At 49.9% G+C, this 20,188-nt stretch overlaps 1 protein-coding gene across 1 annotated transcript; it reads left to right on the top strand.

The window, feature by feature from the left end:
* Window positions 1-1,146: 1,146 nt before the first annotated feature.
* EDC3 (enhancer of mRNA decapping 3) lies at window positions 1,147-19,528 on the top strand. Its single transcript, XM_048519738.1, is given in 9 exon segments — window positions 1,147-1,285; window positions 2,819-2,996; window positions 4,809-5,128; window positions 9,352-9,698; window positions 14,703-14,857; window positions 15,565-15,622; window positions 15,624-15,783; window positions 17,929-18,055; window positions 18,057-19,528. Coding segments are annotated over 8 exon segments (1,488 nt in total). The 5' UTR covers window positions 1,147-1,285; window positions 2,819-2,832; the 3' UTR covers window positions 18,214-19,528.
* Window positions 19,529-20,188: the final 660 nt, after the last annotated feature.

Here is a 20,188-nt window from a genome sequence, read left to right as displayed (position 1 = left end):
CATGTTAAACATATAAAAACAGTACAATAATATAAAATAGTATTACATTATAACAGTGGTGGCGAACCTTTGGCACTCCAGATGTTATGGACCACAATTCCCATCAACCCTTGCCAGAATGGCCAATTGGCCATGCTGGCAGGGGAACACTGATGGAATTGTGAGTCCATAATTTATCAGAATGGAGTGCTGCGAATCGCCACCTGGCATGTATAACATTACTAAAAAATATATTGTCAGAGAGCTTTCAGCCAGATTCCAACTGGATTTGCTGTGGATTTTCCTCGGACTGTGCGGGCTATGGTCTGAGTAGATCTTTGTTCCTAATGAGTTAGCTTCGCATCTGTGGCCGGCATCTTCAGAGGTGTATCGCAGAGAGAAGTGTGTTACACACTATGTCCAGTGACAAGGGAATGTTTAGTGGGGTATAAAAGTAAGTGTTTGGGTGGAACTTGCTATGCAAAGATGTGGTTGACTGCATTGTGTTGTGGGTAGGGTTTTCGTCCATTTTCATTCATATTCACATATATAACATTAAACATTCCTTCCTTCCCATCCTCTCTCGACCCACCTAGCTTCACAGAATCAACCTTATTGTCAGCTGACCAGCTAACCTCTGCTTAAATCAAAGCCCCCAAAGAAGCAGCGGCCGCCTCCTCTCGAGGAGACCTGTCCCACTGTCGTCAGGAATTTCAATAAAAGTATTTTAAAAATCAAGGATCTGTGCTATCCATTTTTAATGTCATTAGTTTACTAATACGAATATTTACAGGGATTTGGGACCTGAAAGCACGAAGAAAGCTGCCCGACTGGGTTTTCTTTCCAAAATACGTGTAAAGGACAGGTGTCAAACTCGCGGCCCTCCAGATGTTATGGACTACAGTTACCATCATCCCCTGCCATCATCCCCAGCCATAACATCTGGAGGGCCGCGAGTTTGACACCTATGGTGTAAAGTTAATTTAATTTAAACAGGAAATTGACAAACTCCCCCCGCCCGTTGGATCACCTCCTTCCCCGCGCCCACGTGTCGCAATCAACACAACCCCCTCAGGCTCGTTCTGCGCATGCTCAAGACAAGGAGGAACCCGGCGGAGTGCAAATTTTCCCGTGCGCATGCGCCACTCTATATCCGCACCGCCTCCCTTCCCATCGCCTGCGGAACGTTGGAAGAAAGAGGAGGAAAGCGAGACAGGAAGTTACGTCCGGCTCCGAGGCACTTCCGGTGGGAAGAGTACCGGAGAGAGGCTGAGCTGAGCGAATGAACGGCTGCCCCCCGTCCCAGGTCTGGAAGCGGAGCGGGCGGGGGGGAGCAGGAGAGATGGGCCGGGGGGTCGTCGCCATAGGGGAGCGGCCTCTGCGCCCGCCTCCCCTTCCCTGTACTGTTGTGCCGAGGGGGCAAGTGGAGGGAGACCGCCCCTCGGCCCCTCCCCCCCCCACCTTTGCTCCAGAAGCCCCTCCCCTTCGAGGGACCGCCTCCCCTGGCCTAATTTATAATTATTAATTTATAATTCGAATGATTTATATTTATTAATTTGAATAATTTATATTTATTAATTTATAATTCAAATGATTTACGTTTATCATTTGAACAATTTAAATTTATTAAATCATCATTTGAATCATTTGCAATTTAACCGTAGTTAATTTATAATTTTAAACAATTTAACTTTTATTTTTGCTCAGGGGTGGAAAAGATTTTTTAAAAATGATATTTAAATTAAAAGTTACATGTTCATTTGTATCTGAATTGGTACATGGCTTTGTCAACGTGGGAAACCACCCCAAGCCTTCATTGGGGGGGGGGGGGGTCGTTCGACCGAATAAATAAGTATAATTGTTCAGCAGTCGTTGTTACGGCTTATTTAGTGGCACTTTGGATTTATACTACTTGTTATCTGTCATTATGGGCTTAATTGTAGCTAAGTAGTTGCGGTGACTGGGAATTTCTGATTGATGTTAATGTGGTTGTAGTTTTCATTTGTGTGATCTTGGGTCGGTTCCTATATATCTCAGGCTTGTAAGGATAAAATGAGAACTCCTCAATGCCCCAAATGTGTGGGAAGAAAGGCGTTATTAGGTCTGTAACAATAACTGAGGTGTGAAAATGCTAATACGTAGGTGGACTCTAATCTGGAGAACTTCCCTCCAAACTTGCATTCCAGGGCGGCACACTCCCCCCACCCTCAGCTTTCTTTGGTTATCTCGACCCTGTTTGCCAGCCACATCGGACTTACTACTTGAATTTCTTTATGTTTACCTGTGGCAGGGTGCAGAAAAGATTCACGATGAAACTTCGTAGCTGGTCGAATCTTCCAGCTTGAAAACAGAATCCAGTTTAAAGCCAAAATAATTAGCAGTGATGTTTTACAAATGTCCTTGTCCAACTACTATCCTGTGCTGATGCAATAGCTTTCGTTCGTGTCTGAGAACCCTTGGAGCCTGGCTCTCGTTTAGCTCCATGCCTTACATTTTTTCCACACCTGATACAATCTGAAGTGCTGTAGTTGTGCTGACTTACAAACGAGTACGGCATCTCAGATCTAATCCTGGCTTTCTCCTGAGTTCTAATCACGGTAATGAAACCGAGATGGCCGGATTACATGAAAAACCCATTGTTGAAGCATGCCCTCGAAGGGATGACACGGAGTCAGCTTCTTGCTACTGGAATCCCTAAGATGCTTCAGGGCTGCTCGTGTAAGAAAAAAGGGCGTTGGAACTGTAGCGGACTGAAGCCAAGCTTTTCGCCTGTGCGAGATCACCAGAATGTTTTTCGGCTTGCCTTTTCCCCTTCTTCATTATCCCTTTTGCGTTGCAGTGATCACGGAAAACATGGCTACAGATTGGCTTGGGAGTATCGTCTCAATCAACTGTGGAGACAGTTTGGGAGTCTACCAGGGGAGAGTCTCAGCTGTGGACCAGGTCAGCCAGACAATCTCACTAACGCGGCCTTTTCATAATGGGGTCAAGTGTTTGGTACCGGAGGTCACGTTCAGGTAAGTTTCCACCTGCTCGTACGAACTTTACAAACCATCTCAGAAAATACATAGTGATATGCAATCTTCTGTCAGTAAGTGGCTGTTCCATGTGACAAATTCACAGCTGTATTGTCGAAGGCTTTCACGGCCGGAATCACTTGGGTGCTGTGTGGTTTCCGGGCTGTATGGCCATGTTCTAGCAGCATTCTCTCCTGACGTTTCGCCTGCATCTGTGGCTGGCATCTCCAAGATCTCTTGGAGATGCCAGCCACAGATGATCCTCTGAAGATGCCAGCCACAGATGCAGGCGAAACGTCAGGAGAGAATGCTGCTAGAACACGGCCATACAGCCCGGAAACCACACAGCACCCAAATTCACAGCTTTTTCATTTCCCAGAAGTAGAGAGGTGCCAAATTTATTCATTTTATTTATTTATTTATTCAATTTGATAAACCGCCCTACCCCCGGAGGGCTCAGGGCGGTGTACAACAACAAACAACAACACAATAAAACAAATCGAATAGCCCCAGTTAAAATAATACAAAACCTTAAAACTATAAAACTATAGCAACAGTAACCGTCAGTAAGTGATTAATAATAAGAGACGTCTGGTGTCAGACCCCAGTGGTCAAACCCTGGGAGGGAGGGGGTTGGCAGATGGTCAAATATATAGCCGATGCGCAGGGCTAAATCTCATTAGCAAGGATGCTGTTTTTATTTGGCCCCTTCTGCACATGCAGAATAATGCACTTTCAATCCAATTCACTGAGACAAGGTATGTTAGGATGAATAGCGCATCAGAATTGCTTGACCCTCGGGAGTGGGTCTTTATTTTCCCCACCTGCACAGCATTTTTTAACTTGGGTAAGAAAATATATCTTATTGATGACTCCAGGGAGTTTGCTTGTCTTGTGAAACTGTTTGTGAATGTTTGTTGATTTCTAAAGGCTTGGTATTTTTCTTTGTTTCGTCCTGGTAAGTTTCCCTACAGTAACTTAAACTGTCAATAGAATGAAACCGACGCAAATTCTTGTCAGTTTTTCCTTCCAGGCATAAAAGCCTGCATGTTGACCTTGCGTCCCTATAACGTAGGTGACTTCTGTGTGGTCCCACTCTGTTTCACAGCAGTGGCGTAGGAGGTTAAGAGCTCGTGTATCTAATCTGGAGGAATTGGTTTGATTCCCAGCTCTGCTTCCCTGAGCTGTGGGAGGCTTATCTGGGGGAATTCAGATTAGCCTGTACACTCCCACACACGCCAGCTGGGTGACCTTGGGCTAGTCACAGCTTCTCGGAGCTCTCTCAGCCCCACCTACCTCACAGGGTGTTTGTTGTGGGGGGGAAGGGCAAGGAGATTGTCAGCCCCTTTGAGTCTCCTGCAGGAGAGAAAGGGAGATATAAATCCAAACTCTTCTTCTTCTTCTTCTTCCTTGAAGTTCTTTAGTGGGTTGGGCACGCGCATGCGTGAAATGTGCCGTCCCAGTGGTTATGACGGGGCACGTCATCCATCTGATATTTTTGAGAGCCAGTGTGCTGTAGTGGTTAAGAGCAGGTGCACTCTAATCTGGAGAACTGGGTTTGATTCCCTGCTCTGCCACTTGAGCTGTGCAGGCTTATCTGGTGAACCAGATTAGCTTGTGCACTCCATCACATGCTAGCTGGGTGACCTTGGGCTAGTCACAGTTCTTCGGAGCTTTCTCAGCCCCACCCACGTCACAGGGTGTTTGCTGTGGGGAGGGAGGGAAAGGAGATTGTAAGCCCCTTTGAGTCTTCTTGTAGGAGAGAAAGGGGGGGATATAAATCCAAACTCTTCTTTTTCTTCCTTCGTTCAGGGCAGGTGACATCACCCAGCTTAAGATCTTGGAGATTCCGGGCCCCGAAGAGAACGGGCCATGCCGAGACTTCCAGCAGAACGACTTCGGCATGTCCGGTATCGGATTCCAAGGGAGCGCCAGCCAGAACGGCACTGGGAAATTGCCAAAGAAGCCCGTCTCTTCCAGCAGCGCTCCCCAGAACATCCCCAGGAGGACTGATGGGCGGAGTCAAGACGTGGCCGTTTCCCCCCAGCAGCAGCAGTGCTCCAAGAGCTACATGGATCGGCACATGGAGTCCTTGAGTCAGTCGAAAGTCTTCCGCCGGAGGCACAACTCGTGTGAGTGCAATGGCCGCAATGAGGCTGCCTTTCCTCTTTAGAGAAGAGGAGGAATCGAGAACCGTGGTGGCCTCTAACCTCGAATTCCCCTTTGCCAGCTGGCGATGGAGGATGGGTGGGCCGGGCAGGGAAATTGGTCGCCACGCATGGCCTAGATCTCTAAACATCGGCAGCTCTGCCTCCCTTCTCTTGATTGCTTGTAAGCTCTGGGGCAGAGAGCTGCTTTCCTGTGCTGTGCAAAGCAAGGAGAAGAATGGAGACGTGGTGCAACCCACCCATCGTGTGTTTACATTTCTTTATCTGTAGTAAATATTAATCCTTTAGACTAAATATTCATAAGATATAATTTGGTGGTAGAAAAGGCCGTCAAGTCACAGTCAAATTATCGCAGCCAAGTCGGGTTTTCAGGGTATGAAGAAGAAGAGTTTGGATTTATATCCCACCTTTCTCTCCTACAAGGAGGCTCAAGGTGGCTGACAAGCTCCTTTCCCTTCCTCGCCCCACAACAGACACCCTGTGAGATAGGTGAGGCTGAGAGAATGTAGGAGTCCGGAAACACATCCGGTTCACCAGATAAGCCTCTGCCACTCCGGTGAAGGCGTGGGGAATCAAACCCGGTTCTCCACATTAGGATCCACCTGCTCTGAACCACCACACCACACTGGCGGGTGGGTCCTGCTGGCTAACAGGTCCTCGTTGAGTGTTATTAATTGTGGCCTTGCTGGTTCCGGCTCCTCTCTGTCTTGGTGGTCTCAAGCTGGGCTTTGAGCCCGGCCCAGTGATTGTTCCTCGTTGAGTGTTATTAATTGTGGCCGTGCTGGTTCCGGCTTCTCTCTGTCTTGGTGGTCTCAAGCTGGGCTTTGAGCCCGGCCCAGTGATTGTGCGCAGAAAATTCCCGGTTCCATCCCCAGCCCCTCCAGTTAACAGGCCTTCGCAGTAGGTGGTGCGAGATCTCTTCATGGAGGTCGGGAGAGTCGCTGCCATTCCGAGTAGACGGTACCGATGAGCCAGTGGTCTGACTCCGTATATGGCAGCCTCGTGTGCTCCTTATGACCAGAGTGACATGCAGTGTGTAAAGCTAGCTGTTGGCTTTCCAAATGTCCAGCGAGTCATCCGGGCAGGTTTGAGGGCGGTGTTTGTGACATCATCAGTTTGTCCATAAAGACTGAGGGGCGCTCACTTGGCTGGCAAGTGTCCATTTTGAAAAGTGTTCTCGCTCGCCGGGAGGACTTGAATTTGCGGTGGCTCTCGTGAGGAATGCCAAGTACGTAACAAAGACCAAAACGTGATAAGCCTCTGTTAGCTGAGAATTGGCTATGAGCTGACCTTCCAGGTGCTCCTGGGGGCCTGGCGTGGCTGAAAAGCTAAAGGGCACAGATGCAGCTTTACCTGTGTTTCTTTTTAAATGCTGGGGTGAAAGGACCTATCAGCGGAGAGCAACAGAGGCTTCAGCCTAACAGGGCTGGCTCTTGGCCTATCCTTCCACCGAAGCCAAGAAAGGTGCTCGCATCCCTGCCTGGCCGGAGCTGAAGCCCGGGAGCCCTTGTTTACTTTCTTCCGAGGGAGGTTCTCCTGGCGGGCTGCCAAGCGAACGAGAGCAGCCGTGCAGCAAACCCTCTGACTGCCGGGCAAACTGCACTATTTTGTTTATGCCCCGCCTTTCTTTCCAGTGGCTGTCATCTATTCCCTTCTCTCTTTTATCCTCATGACAACCCTGCGAGGTAGGCTAAGCTGAGAGGGCACGACTGGCCCGAGGCTACCCAGCGAACTTCCAGGGTACAGCGGGGATTCGAACCTGGAGTCTCCCAGGTCTTAGTGCAACACTTCAACCACTTCACCATGCAGCCTCTAGAGGCCATTTGGTCCGTAGAGTGCGGGGCAACAGACCGTTGTGGCTGGCCTGTTTGTGGTGTAGCGTTTCAGAGCAGGTGAACTCTAATCTGGAGGAACCGGGTTTGATTCCCCACTGTGCCACTTGAGCTGTGGAGGCTTATCTGGTGAACCAGAGTAGCTTGTGCCCTCCAACACACACCAGCTGGGTGACCTTGGGCGAGTCACAGTTCTTCGGAGCTTTCTCAGCCTCACCTACCTCACAGGGTATTTGTTGTGGGGGGGGGGGGGAAGGAGATTGTAAGCCCCTTTGAGTTTCCTTGCAGGAGAGAAAGGGGGGATATAAATCCAAACTCTACGTCTTTAACCACTGCACCATGCTGGCTCTAGAGCCGTGGTGGCGAACCTTTGGCACTGCAGATGTTATGGACTGTAGGAATTCCCATCATTCCCTGCCAGCATAGCCAATTGGCCATGCTGGCAGGGGCTGATGGGAATTGTAGTCCATAACATCTGGAGTGCCAAAGGTTCGCCACCACTGCTCTAGAGGCCATTTGGTCCATAGACCACGGGGCAACAGACTGTCGTGGCAGGCCTGTTTGTCACCTTGTGAAATTGACATGGCCATCTGGGTTTCTGATTCATCGCGTCCCTTTTAGAAAGAGAAGAAGAGTTTGGATTTATATCCCACCTTCTCTCTCCTGTAAGGAGACTCCAAGGCTTTGCTGCCCCACAAACTCCTCTCCCCACAACCAGACACCTTGCACTGACAAGGGCAGGTGGAGCTAGGAGAGTTCAGAGAGAACTGCAGACTAGCCTAAAGCTACCCAGCAAGGAATGCAGGAGGCAGAAACACATCCGGGTTCACCAGATGAAGCCTCTAAGTGGAGAAGGGGAGATCAAACCCGGTTCCACCTGCTCTTAACCACTACACCACGCTGGCTCTCTAGTGGGCGGCTAAGAATCAATCCTTGAGGTTCCAGAAGAGTCCTGTCTTTCGTTTTGCTCATCTGTTGCCATTTCTGCCCGCCTGCAGGGTAGAACAGTCTGGCTCTTGCAATTCTTCGAAGGGGCCTCCTCGGGGGTTCACACGGACAAGCCACCAGGCGATCTGTGTTTGCATTTTAAAAATCCTGGCCAGATCCTGTCCTAGTTTGCCCGGCGCCTTATTTGTTGGGTCCCACAGTTGTTGAGGGTTTATGGTTGAAGAGGTCTGATCTGGAGAATAGAATGTCCAGTACCATCTCCCTTCCTAAACAAGAGAGTATTTCCCCCCCCTGTACTCAGTTTGATGCTTCACCGCACAAATTGCCCCCCCCGCCCTCATAGCTAACCGGTTTCGTAATCAAACTTTTCCCGCGGACCTGGCGGTGCTTTTGAGGACGCCCTCTGACGGCTTCTGGTGTCTGATCTTGACACGTGATGCCACTTTAGTTTTGCCGCCGCTTTTGTAGCAGAGCCAACAGTGGAGTCAGCAGAATTCGGAAGCCAGTAGACCGTTGGGGTAGATTAAACGGCTGACCTCCACAGCTTGTGTAGCCTTGATGTGGCTGGGTACTGGCGTTGGTTCAGGTTGTCTGCTGGGAGTTTGTGGAGACTGACTCTGACCTATTGTTTCTTTCTCGTTCCTGGGACAGTTGTTTTGTTCTGCCGGCATTTAGGCCAAACGCTGATATTTGGCCACTGTTGCCCTTTGAAACGACCACTGGGTCCCTGTTTTGCTCTCTACATCTCTTTCTTTCTCTCTCTCTTTCTTTCTTTCTTTCTTTCTTTCTCTCTCTTTCTTTCTTTCTTTCTTTCTTTCTTTCTTTCTTTTTTTCTTTCTTCTTTGTAGCTTTGTCTCTCTTTCTCTCTCTCTCTTTTTCTTTCTTTCTTTCTTTCTTTCTTTCTTTCTTTCTTTCTCTCTCTCTTTCTTTCTCTCTCTCTCTCTCTTTCTTTCTCTCTCTCTTTCTTTCTTTCTTTCTTTCTTTCTCTCTTTCCTCCTCTTTGCTTGCTTGTGGTTAAGAACAGGTGCACTCTAATCTGGAGAACCGGGTTTGAGTCCCCACTCTGCTACTTGAGCTGTGGAGGCTTCTCTGGTGAACTAGATTAACTTGTGCCCTCTCAACACATGTCAGCTGGGTGACCTTGGTCTGGTCACAGTTCTCCGGAGCTGTCTCAGCCCCATCTACCTCACAGGGGGCGGGAAAGGAGTTTGTAAGCCCCTTTGAGTCTCCTTATAGGAGAGAAAGGGAGGATATAAACCTTCTTCTTCTGCTTGATTCCAGCGCATAGGCAGTTTAGCTCGCGTTCATAAAATGAGAGCCTGGATTTCCCGCAGCTCGCATTGTTACTAATCCCTAGGCTATTCCTTCTGTGGCTGACCCTTTGCCCCGCTGTCTTCTTTGATGCAGGGTCCTCCAGTAGCCGTCACCCCAACCAGGTGACTCCGAAGAAGAGCGGGGTGAAGAACGGGCCCATGAAGAACAAGGACGACGAGTGTTTCGGGGATGACATCGAGGAAATCCCGGATACGGATTTTGATTTCGAGGGGAACCTGGCTCTCTTACGGCAAGGCTGCCGCGGTTCAAGAGAGGAGGAGACGATTTGAGGAGGAAGGCTGGACTTCGCTCCCGGGGAGCGCACTAATGAGAAGGCTGCCCGCTATCGCCACGATGAGAACATCTTGGAATCGGAGCCCATTGTGTACCGGAGGATCACTGTGCCCCAGGCCAGTAAAGAGTTCTGCACTGGTACGCCAGCTTTTTCATAAACGCGGCAGCTTTGGGTTAGAGACAAAGGACGATTTGACAAGGTTATCTGTCAGTGTAGTGCGACTGGCCTTGTCGGATTTCGTCTCCACCGAGCCTTTTCCTGGTAGGATGTGATTTTCTGTCCACATGTCGTGTTAAGAACATAAGAACATAAGAACAAGCCAGCTGGATCAGACCAGAGTCCATCTAGTCCAGCTCTCTGCTACTTGCTGTGGCCCACCAGGTGACTTTGGGAGCTCACAAGCAGGATGTGAAAGCAATGGCCTTCTGCTGCTGTTGCTCCTAAGCACCTGGACTGTTAAGGCATTTGCAATCTCAGATCAAAGAGGATCAAGATTGGTAGCCATAAATCGACTTCTCTTCCATAAATCTGTCCAAGCCCCTTTTAAAGCTATCCAGGTTAGTGGCCAGGTTAGCTAAAAGTTATTTAGCTGCACAAACATTTGGAGAAAACCCATCACTAGTTTACAGCTAGGGATCAAGTGCTTGCTGTGACCAATGCTTCAAAAAGACCTTGTATCCATTGCCTTCATAACCCTTACAACAGCCCTGTAGGGTAGGCTGACACACTGCCTCTATTGCAAGGCAGCAGAGTCGCCGCTTAAGCTTTTAGCAGCGACGCTGTGGCAGCTCTTCCTCCTGTAGCACCTCTGCTTTTAAACATTTATTTATTGTTACGCTGCAAGGTTGTTGTAAGGGGCACTGTGATTATGCTACGCACTCACTACAGCGGAAAACAGGTTTCTTTCTGCCAAGCTTAGACGTGGGGGACAGGATGTAGGAGCAGAGAGTTTAACTTCAATAAGCCTTTATTAACATAAATTACAACATTATGACAGTACAAACAATGTATAAACAGACGAGCAAAGCAAAGTTAAGCCTTCCTGATTTCAAGCAGAAAATTTGCAGCTGTCTCATTAAAACATCAAATCAGTAGTTATTCAACATTAAGAACATAAGCAGACATACAAGAACAATTGACCAGCTGGATCAGACCAAAGTCCATCTAGTCCAGCTCTCTGCTACTCGCAGTGGCCCACCAGGTGCCTTTGGGAGCTCACAAGTGAGGTATCTTGTAATAGTCCGGCAACTGGCATCAATTTGCCAAAATCAAGTCCTCGTATTTAGACCCTGATCTTTCTACGCCGACGCATCCAACAAGGGCGATAGTTGTTAGATGTTTCTCGATCATACTCCCATTAGCCCTTTCCACAATTATGCTGGCAGGGACTGATGGGAATTGTAGTCCAGGAACATCAGGAGCGCCAGAGTTGGACACCCCCGGCATAAGCGATTCCACACTTCCGTTATTACAAGGGCAAGATCTTTTGGTTCGATCGACGTCCCTGTAACTTCCAGTCAGCAGAGCTGAAGGTAATACTTGAAACCTTGCAATTCCTTGGGCTCTTCCTTTCTTAGGATTTGGCAGGAGACGAAGGTACGTTGCCATATAGAGAGCTTTGCTTGCCATCAACCAACTTATGGCCATTCTCTGTGGTTTTCAGAACAAGAGAACTGTGGTTTTCAGAACAACGGCCTGCGTCTGCGTGGGGACCAGGGAGTTCCTTGGTGGTCTTCCCTAATGAGATCGAATTAGCCTGGGCCGTCCAGGTGAATTCTGCATGAGCAGAATTCGGGGGCAAATACCCCCTCCAGCCGCCCTCCCAAGACCGTGTTACCAGCTTCTGTCTTCATGGATCTCCAGCGCCTGTGAAAGAGCTCCAGGCCTGAATTGATCTGTTTTTATTACCTTTTCATTCGGGAACAATACAACGTGCCCCCGCCCCCTCCGCCGACTCCCAGCCCGAGCACAAACTCGGCCTGGCCCCCGTCCAGCTCTCCTCCGCGGCCGCCTTGTTGTTGTTCGGGTTTCCACGCCGCCGCCGCCGCCTCCTCCCGATTGCTTTCCAGCCCTTGAGTTTATTTAGCGCCGTCTGGCTTTGATAAGCCAGCCGGACCGGTTGGGCCTTGCGTGAGTGAGAAGGAGGGAAGTCCCTTCTGCGCTCACAGGCTCCCGTCGGAGGGGCAATTAGAGCCAAGTGTGAACACCGCTCTGGGCCGTGGCGCTCTCGCGTGCGAGGAAACGTTGCCATCGCTTGGCTTTTATCTCTCTCCCACTTCAGACTGTCCCGGGGGTTGGAGAGTCTCCAGGAACTTGAAGTGAACCCTGTGGAGCTGGGGGGCGGGGGGGGTGGGGCTTGCAATCCAAAACTTTCCCAGCGGAGCTAAAGCGCATGCTGAATTGGGCACCGTCTCTCCTGGAAGTTCTCTTTCCTCTCCTGTTTATTTCAGCGGGTTTGCTTCGGAGAGCTCCTTGCCTTTATTGTTCTAGCTTCTGCACAAAATGTACCTGGGGGAAGGGTTGGGGGCTCACAGGGCTGCATATTCAGGCAGGGTGGTGATCTGGGGAGGAGGGGGGCGCTTGGGCAAGCGTCCAAGCCAGAGATCGGAAGCCGCTTGATTAGGAGCCCCGGTGCAGGGAGATTACAGCAGATCTTGGCTGGCCTGGCGTTTTTCTTGGCTCTTTCACTCTGCCTTTAGTCTCTTTCCCTTTCGGGCTTCTGTGCAAGATGAGGCCCGTCTCGCTTCGTGCTCTCCCAAGCGTTAACAGCCTGGATGTGGGCATCTTGTTGGCCATGCAGGTCAGGCCCGCTGTGATACTGGCACCTGCTTCTGAGTAACGCAGACTAGGATGCCCCTTGACTCAGACAAAGGGGAGCTCTGCCAGCGTGGTATGGTGGTTAAGACCAGGTGCACTCTAATCTGGAGAACCGGGTTTGATTCCCCACTCCTCCACCCGAGTGGCAGAGGCTTAACTGGTGAACCAGATGTGTTTCCGCACTCCCCTGCATTCCTGCTGGGTGACCTTTGGGCTATCACAGATCTCTGAACTTCTCAGCCCCACCTGCCTTTACCGGGTGTCTACATAGGGGAGAGGAAGGAAAGGCTTTGTAAGCCAATTGAGGCTCCTTGCAGGAGAGGCAAGGGATATAAATCCAACTCTTTTCTTTTCTTGGGATTATCGGCTCTGCTCCTCCCACCGCCAGATTGTGCATTTGGATCAGAAGTCCCCATCTGTTGCGTGATTCCTATAGTTTAGGTTCTGGTGGTAATTTGCACTCCAGATGCTGCGGATTACATTTACGCCCCTGCCAGCATGGCCAATTGCCCGTGCTGGCAGGGGCTGATGGGAATTGTAGTCCATAACATCTGGAGTGCCAAAGGTTCGCCACCACTGGCCTAGGCTGGCCCAGTCCTGTCAGATGTCAGAAGCTGAGCAGGGTCTGCTCTTAGTAGTACTCGGATGGGGGACCACCAAGGAAATGGCGGATTGCGTCGTCGAGGCAGGAAATGGCAAACCACCTCTTGCCTTGAAAACCCTGTGAAGGGTTACTGCAAGTCAGCTATGACTGATAGGATTTTTTTTTTCTTAATGACCGTACCTTGGGATTTTTATGGGTACCGTTTGTTCCCATGCACTTTTTTTTTCAGAGCAAAGCCTTTTTCTCCCATCTTGATAGGTGTCAACTTGGTTAGGAGGAGCCGCAGTGGCGTAGGAGGTTAAGAGCTCGTGTATCTAATCTGGAGGAACCGGGTTTGATTCCCAGCTCTGCCACCTGAGCTGTGGAGGCTTATCTGGGGAATTCAGATTAGCCTGTGCGCCCCACACATGCCGCTGGGTGACCTGGGCTAGTCACAGCTTCTCAGAGTTTTCAGCCCTGGAATCTACCTCACAGGTGTTTGTGGTGAGGGGGAAGGGCAAGGAGATTGTAAGCCGCTTTGATTCTCCTGCAGGAGAGAAAGGGGGGATCCAAACTCTTCTTCTTCTTCTTTGGGGCCACTGCAGAGTCACTCTTAGGTTGGGGCTACGTTCGCCAGTTTCCCACCCCAAGTTCCCAGACAGGAATTATGTGCCACCCCAAGTCCCCAGACGGAAAGAACGACGCTGGTGCGAATGGGATACATTTTCCAGAATGTAAAAAATATGCAGAAATAGGCTGCGTTTGATAATGGGCTCGGGTGGCTATCGCTCCTCTGGGACACCACTGCAAGACGGCAAAAGGATTTGGGGTTGGCAGGGAGCTAGGCTCCGCTGTCCGCCCCGGCTTCTGAATTTCCCTCCTGCTCTCCATGCCAGGAGCTTGGCTCCGAGGCAAGTGGGGGCAGCCAACGGCTGACCCTTGCGTGACTCTGGAAGGGAAGGCGCGCCGTGAATGCGGTGACAAGTCCAGCAGTGGTGGCTCCTTTGTGACTTTGAGCGTTCAGGTTTTCTTTGGGGGCGGGGGGGGGGGGAGTTTCCTCCCAAGCTTCTGCTATCGTGTCTTTTTGAAGTCTGGTTTCAAGAACAGATTAATGTTAACCTGGGCGATTCAGGCAATAAAACTGATTAAAGACGGGCTATTTATCTTAATTGGCTGTTAACACGCAAAGTCAGGTGTATAAACAGCTCACCTTTCCCACGCTTGTCTTAGGGCCCTTTTAACAATGGGGAGGATAGTGGCCGGGAGGGATTGAGATCCAGCCATTCTCCATATTTTCAGACTCTTCCTAGTGACACTCCGTTCCATTTTAAATTTGACCAGCCACGTTTCCCTGGATGCTAAATTGTGACTCGGGCTCTTAAGACTCGGGGGCAGCAGTGGCGTAGTGGCTAAGGGCAGTGGCTAAGAGCAGGTGCGCTCTGATCTGGAGGAACCGGGTTTGATTCCCAGCTCTGCCGCTTGAGTTGTGAGGCTATCTGAGGAATTCAGATTAGCCTCCGTACACTCCCACACACATCACGCCTAGCCAAGTGACCTCCACACAGCTTCGAGCCTCTCTCAGCCCCACCTGCCTCACAGGGTGTTTGCTGTGAGGGGGGAAGGGCAGATTGTAAGCTCCCTTTGAGTCTCCTACAGGAGAGAAAGGGGCTATATAAACCAAACCTTCTTCTCTTCCTAAGTGCAGGTGACTCCAGCCCAATCCCCGGCCCCTCCTTTTCTGCATTTCAGGATTCTGGGCTTGTCGCCCGGAAAGCCTTCATTTAACTGCACAAAAAGCTGCTCTCGGTGGCTGAGAAGCATGGGCTGACTTTGGAGCGGAAGCTGGAAATGACTGGGGTGTGTGCCAGTCAGATGGCCTTGAGTCTGCTTGGAGGACCCAACAGGTAAAAAAGACAGTCTGGCATAGTGACTAGAGCAGGGGGTGGGCAATTATTTTTTCCACGGGGCCGCATAAGAAACAGAAAATATTGTGGCGGGCCGGGCCAAAAGGCTGAACTCAATTCTGCATAATATTTATTGTATTTCTTTAGATTAAAAAAGCAGTAAATAGCATTGTTTTGACAAGCGGGCAAGACTAGTATATGTTAAAGTTATGCAATGAAAAGTGAGGTTGCCTTCCAAAAAATGTAATTTATTCCACACACATTTTCAAAACAATGGTAGACAAAATGTTAAATTTTTACTATTTTGTGACCTATACGGGCCAAGTCAGGGTCATTCGGTAAGCCGGATGTGGCCCGCTGGGTCAGAGTAATGCCTATGTCTGACCAGAGTGTGCAGCCACCGGAAGAATATGTCATCCTGAAGGCACTTGTTTATGCCTGCGCGGAAGCCCCAGATTTTGGTCATCCCAGATAGTGAATTAAATGAATAAAATAACGAAAAACCTTCGAGGAACTACATTTCCATGCCCTTCTCTGTCTTCTCTTGACACTTTTGCGATTGTAACTCTCCCTCTTCTGAACCGGTACGATCGTTGGACATCCCTCTTTCGAAAAAGACCCCAGGCCCTTATTCTGAAAACTGCAAGCGTATAGGTGACAGAAGGCACTCTGGGAAGCGACTGACGCCCCCCCCTCTTGGCTTTCAGGCTGAACCCGAAAAACATCCACCAGCGTCCCACGGTTGCCTTGCTGTGCTGCCCTTCTAATGCTGGGGGCCCAGGGGATCAGTTGCGGCCGGCACCTGTCCAATCACGACGTGCACGTCATCCTCTTCCTCCCCAACTTTGTCAAGATGCTGGAGTCGATCACCAACGAACTGACGCTTTTTGGCAAGACGCAAGGGCAGCAGGTGTCCAGCGTCAAAGGTAAGGCTGGGTGCAGGTGTACCTCACAACACCACACAGAAGAGGCCTTTTTTTTTTTATAAAGGTGGCCTTGTACATGCGTTTAATCAGTTACCAGCTTGGGATTGCTTCCTGGTTAAGACTGTGCAGGACAGGCTTCTGATGGAGCAGCGCCATCTAGTGGCTAAACTGGGGGGTGTTTCTAACATCCCTGTGGTTTACTGAAGGACATGTCTTCCGAAAGGGGCACTTTGCCTGCCTCTGGGTTCCAGCCCCACATTTCTTGCTCGGGTCCCATCCAAATACCGACTGGGGCCATTCCTGCTTCGCTTCCGAGAGCTGCGGTGGTCAGGTTAGGCTGGACCATTAACAGGTACTGGCCCTAATGGACGGATAGTTTGATCCGCTATGCGGCAGATTGTGTGGGATTTTTGAGTACTCAATACAACAACACAAGCCTTTATTGGCATATAAAACAGGACAAAGTTTTAAAACAAAACAAGGTTAAGAAATACAGTTAAAATTGCTAAAATTACTAATTTCCAGTATAAAATTTGCAACATTTTCACAAAAAGAGCACATCAGAGCCGTTCAGGAAATTCGGCACTTATAAACACTCTCGTACACTGAGAACATTTCAAGAAAATAATTCATGTATTTCATGTATCTTATTGTATTTGCAAAGGAAACAAAAGAATGGTAAGTGTTTCCAACCGTGAAGTCCTATCACATGAACAAACTCTTTTAGAACGTGCTCCATATTCTTAAATCTTCCCTCCAGCAGAGCCATTGATGGCAGCACATTACATCTTGCAGTAGCCAAGGCTTCCTCTGCGGGATTTATCAGCAGACGAAGATATGCTGCCATAATTCCACTCGCGATGGGATTAATAATGTAGTCAGAGAACAGGTTGTCTTGGCATCACGAGTCAAATGAGTACTCAATACCCTTCCTTGAGGGCCAGCATGGTGTCGCTGTATGGTCGACTTAATCTGGAGAACCGGTTTGATTCTCACTTGAGCCGCAGACTCTAATCTGGGGACCTGATTTGTTTCCACTCCCACGCTAGGCTGGGATAATCTCGGGCTGATCGCAGTTCGGTCAGAACTTTCTCAGCCGCACCTACCTCGCAGGGTCGCTGTTGTGGGGAGGGGAAGGGAAAGGGGTTTGTAAGCCCCTTTTGAGTCTCCTTACAGGACAGAAAGGCCAGGTATAAATCCACTCTTCTTCTATTATTCTATGCGACTGATCCGGAAGCTAAAGCTGGTCCAGAATGCGGCGGCCCGGCTTTTGACAGGTGGTGACTATTCAGGTCATATCACCCTGTGCTAAGCCGCTTCGCACTGGCTCCCAGTGGGAGTTCGGATTGCCGCGTTGGTATTGACCTTTAAGGCCTTACGCGGCATGGGGCCCACATACCTACGGGACTGCATCACCCCTCATGTCCCACATAGGCCGCTACGATCGATGGTGGCTGAATTGCTGGTGATCCCAGGCCCTGCAAGGATGCAGCTGGCCTCGACCCGGGCCAGGGGCTTTACGGCTCTGGCCCCTGCCTGGTGGAATGCTCCTACCTTCTAGCACCCCAAGGGACTCCTCGTGAGTTCAAGAGGGCCTGTAAGAGAGATATTCCACCGGCTCTTTGAGGCTGGCCACGTTCCACCGCCCCCACTGAAACTGAAATCAGTTGCTCTGTTAGCACCACCTGGTTGGGCCCTAACCACCTTGGGCCCTGGCCGACCTCCTCCCCTCCTCCTCCTTTTCTTTTTTTTTGGCCTTTAGAGCGCATGCCATGCATGTGTATATGTGTGTTTTACACAATCTTTGCTATTTTAATTTCTATTTATTGTTATTAACTGCTGCTGATTTTAATGGGTTAATTTTATGCTGTATCAATTGCTGCTGGTGCCGGTTGTGAGTCACGAAAGTACTTCTCGATGAGCGCTCATAAATTTAATTAATTGATTAATTAATTAATTAATATTATTTATTTATTTATTTATTTATTTATTTATTTATTTATATATATATATATCCCGCTCTTCTTCCTAACGGGTTTCGCCGACCGTTCAACTTGCCGGGCGGGTTCGTCAGTTCGCCCCTTCTTTGCCAGATCTTCCGTAGCCACCCCGCCGACTCCGGTGATAAACTGCTTGATTGCCAATAAAATGCTCTCAAGTGGACCAGCCTTTGGTACAAGCATGTTGTGGGATCGGGCCAACCAGAACCGAGCCCCGTTCTCAGCATAGACCCCAGTGAGCCGGTAGGCTACGAGCAGGGCATCGACGCCGGCGGTCCTGGCCCTGGGCTGCTCCTTGCCGCTGGGCGCAGAGGGCGAAGCGGTGTACCAGCGACATCGGGCATCCCGCAGGAAGGTCTTCCAGGAGGTGGGCATCAACTACCACTCGCCTTTTGGCTGCAAATTTGTCATCCCTCTGCACTCGACCTAGGGCAGGCTGGGAAGACGAGAAGGGGGGCTGGAATCGCCTTCGACCCCTTTTACGAAAGGAATCCTGACCCTATTAAAACTCTTGTGTCGCCTTAAGGAAGCAAAAAAAAAAAAAGCGCCCTGGGTTTGTTGTTTCTCCAGAAGAAGCCGGAAGTGTTAATATAGAGCGGAGAATGGACTTGGTGCGCTACCAGCGGGAGTCTTGGGCGATCTCGCGCCATCGTCGGAAGGAACGCCCCAGAGAGCCGGTGGTTTCAACCGGCTGAGAAACTTGGTGGTGGGAAGGCAGGGAGGGGGAATGTGTCTGTTCACATATGCAAGTGCCCGCGCCTGGTTGTGTACTAGAAGATGGTTTGCCTTTTTCCCCAGAGTGGGAGGGGTTTCTATGTGCAGCCGCTGGATCCTGCTGGAATTCCTGCACTGTGTTCCTGTTCTCGTGCAGCTAAATTCACACCTGAAGCTGCACTTGGGACCTTGATTTACTCTGCCCGGAGCCCCACCTGGCATGAAGATGTTGGTTCAGCACCCAGCCTTTACTCCCGCCAGCCAGCTATCTAGCGGTCGCGAACCCGTTAGGGGTTTGTTTCTTTTTCGCCGGTGCAGCGAGCAGCTTGAAGAAGAGAGCAGGCGAAATGGTGCTGATATTGCGTTTGCCGCACACAAATAGTTCTCTTCCTGTGTTGCTGTAGTATCCACATTGCTGGCTGATCCCACCCCAATCCTTCATTTAGGTTCTGGGAACAAATCGGGGCAACCGAAGGAATTGGTTCTCACTTTGGCGTGCTCCAAAGCTGCAGGAAGATTTGGAAGCACTCCTGCGGGGTCTTGTTCCACGCCACTGTTGTTATCTCTCGATCAGCAATCAATGAGGGCTTAGCATTGCAGCAGAGGGTGCTTTCCGTCTTCTTAAGCACTCTGGCTTTTGCTGAGAAAGCTAGCCCGTGTCTTCACTTCGGTCCCCGCATGTGCCATTGTTCTGATCTAACCTGTCTCTCGCGCTTCGAGCATGAGGTCTGTGTAAACACCGCCGGCAAAATCGTGCGTTTGCCACTGTCTCCTCTTCCCACGCAGGAGACTAGCCCCTTGCTGGCCTCAGCTTGCCGTCTCCAGCACTGCCACCACAATGCTTAGCTGGCCCAACACCGTCTAGCTTTCGGGGACAAAAAGCGATACGAAGTGACCAAGCTTGAATGTCTCCTGCTGGCTTCCGAGCAGTCGACCGCGCTGGACGCTTCCCCCTTCCGTGTCTCTAAGGGTGCCATACTGAAACTCTCTCGCCCAGCCGTGGCTGTGATTAAAACATAACAGAAAGCAGGGAGATCTTTTCGCTATGTGTTCATTTTTCAGTGGAGCCTATTTCCACCCGCTGGGTTACCTTGGCGGGGAAAAAATGGAACGACGCTTAGAACATTGTGAGGGTGGGTTGATTTTTTTAAAAGAGAAACTTCTGGGCTCAGTCCCTTTGCAGCAGGTCGTAGAATCATAGAGCTGGAGGGGACCCCAAAGGCCATCAAGTCCAACCCCCTGCAATGCAGGAACACACAATCAAAGCACTCCTGACAGATGGCCATCTAGTTCAGTTAAAAACCTCCAAAGAAGGAGATTCCACCACCCCTCGAGGTAGTGCGTTCCACTAACAGCTCTTACTGTCAGGAAGTTTTTCCTGATGCTTAGGTAGAATCTCTTTTCCTTCACCATAAACCCAGGACTCCTGGTCCTAGTCTCTGGAGCAGCAGAAAACAAGCTTGCTCCCTCACCAACATGACATCCCTTCAGATATCTCAACATGGTTATCAATAATAGCCACCTCTTCACCAACCAAATATCCCTAGCCCCTAAGTCTCTCCTAGTAGGGCATGGATTCCAGACCTTTGACCATTTTGGTCGCCCTCCTCTGGGCCCGTTCCAGCTTGCCAATATCCTTCTTGAATTGCGATGCCCAGTACTGTACACAATATTCCAGGTGAGATCTAACC

The sequence above is a fragment of the Sphaerodactylus townsendi genome, linkage group LG17 (genome assembly GCF_021028975.2).
Source record: "Sphaerodactylus townsendi isolate TG3544 linkage group LG17, MPM_Stown_v2.3, whole genome shotgun sequence".
Lineage (NCBI taxonomy): Eukaryota > Metazoa > Chordata > Lepidosauria > Squamata > Sphaerodactylidae > Sphaerodactylus > Sphaerodactylus townsendi.
This window is presented reverse-complemented; position numbering and strand designations above follow the sequence as displayed.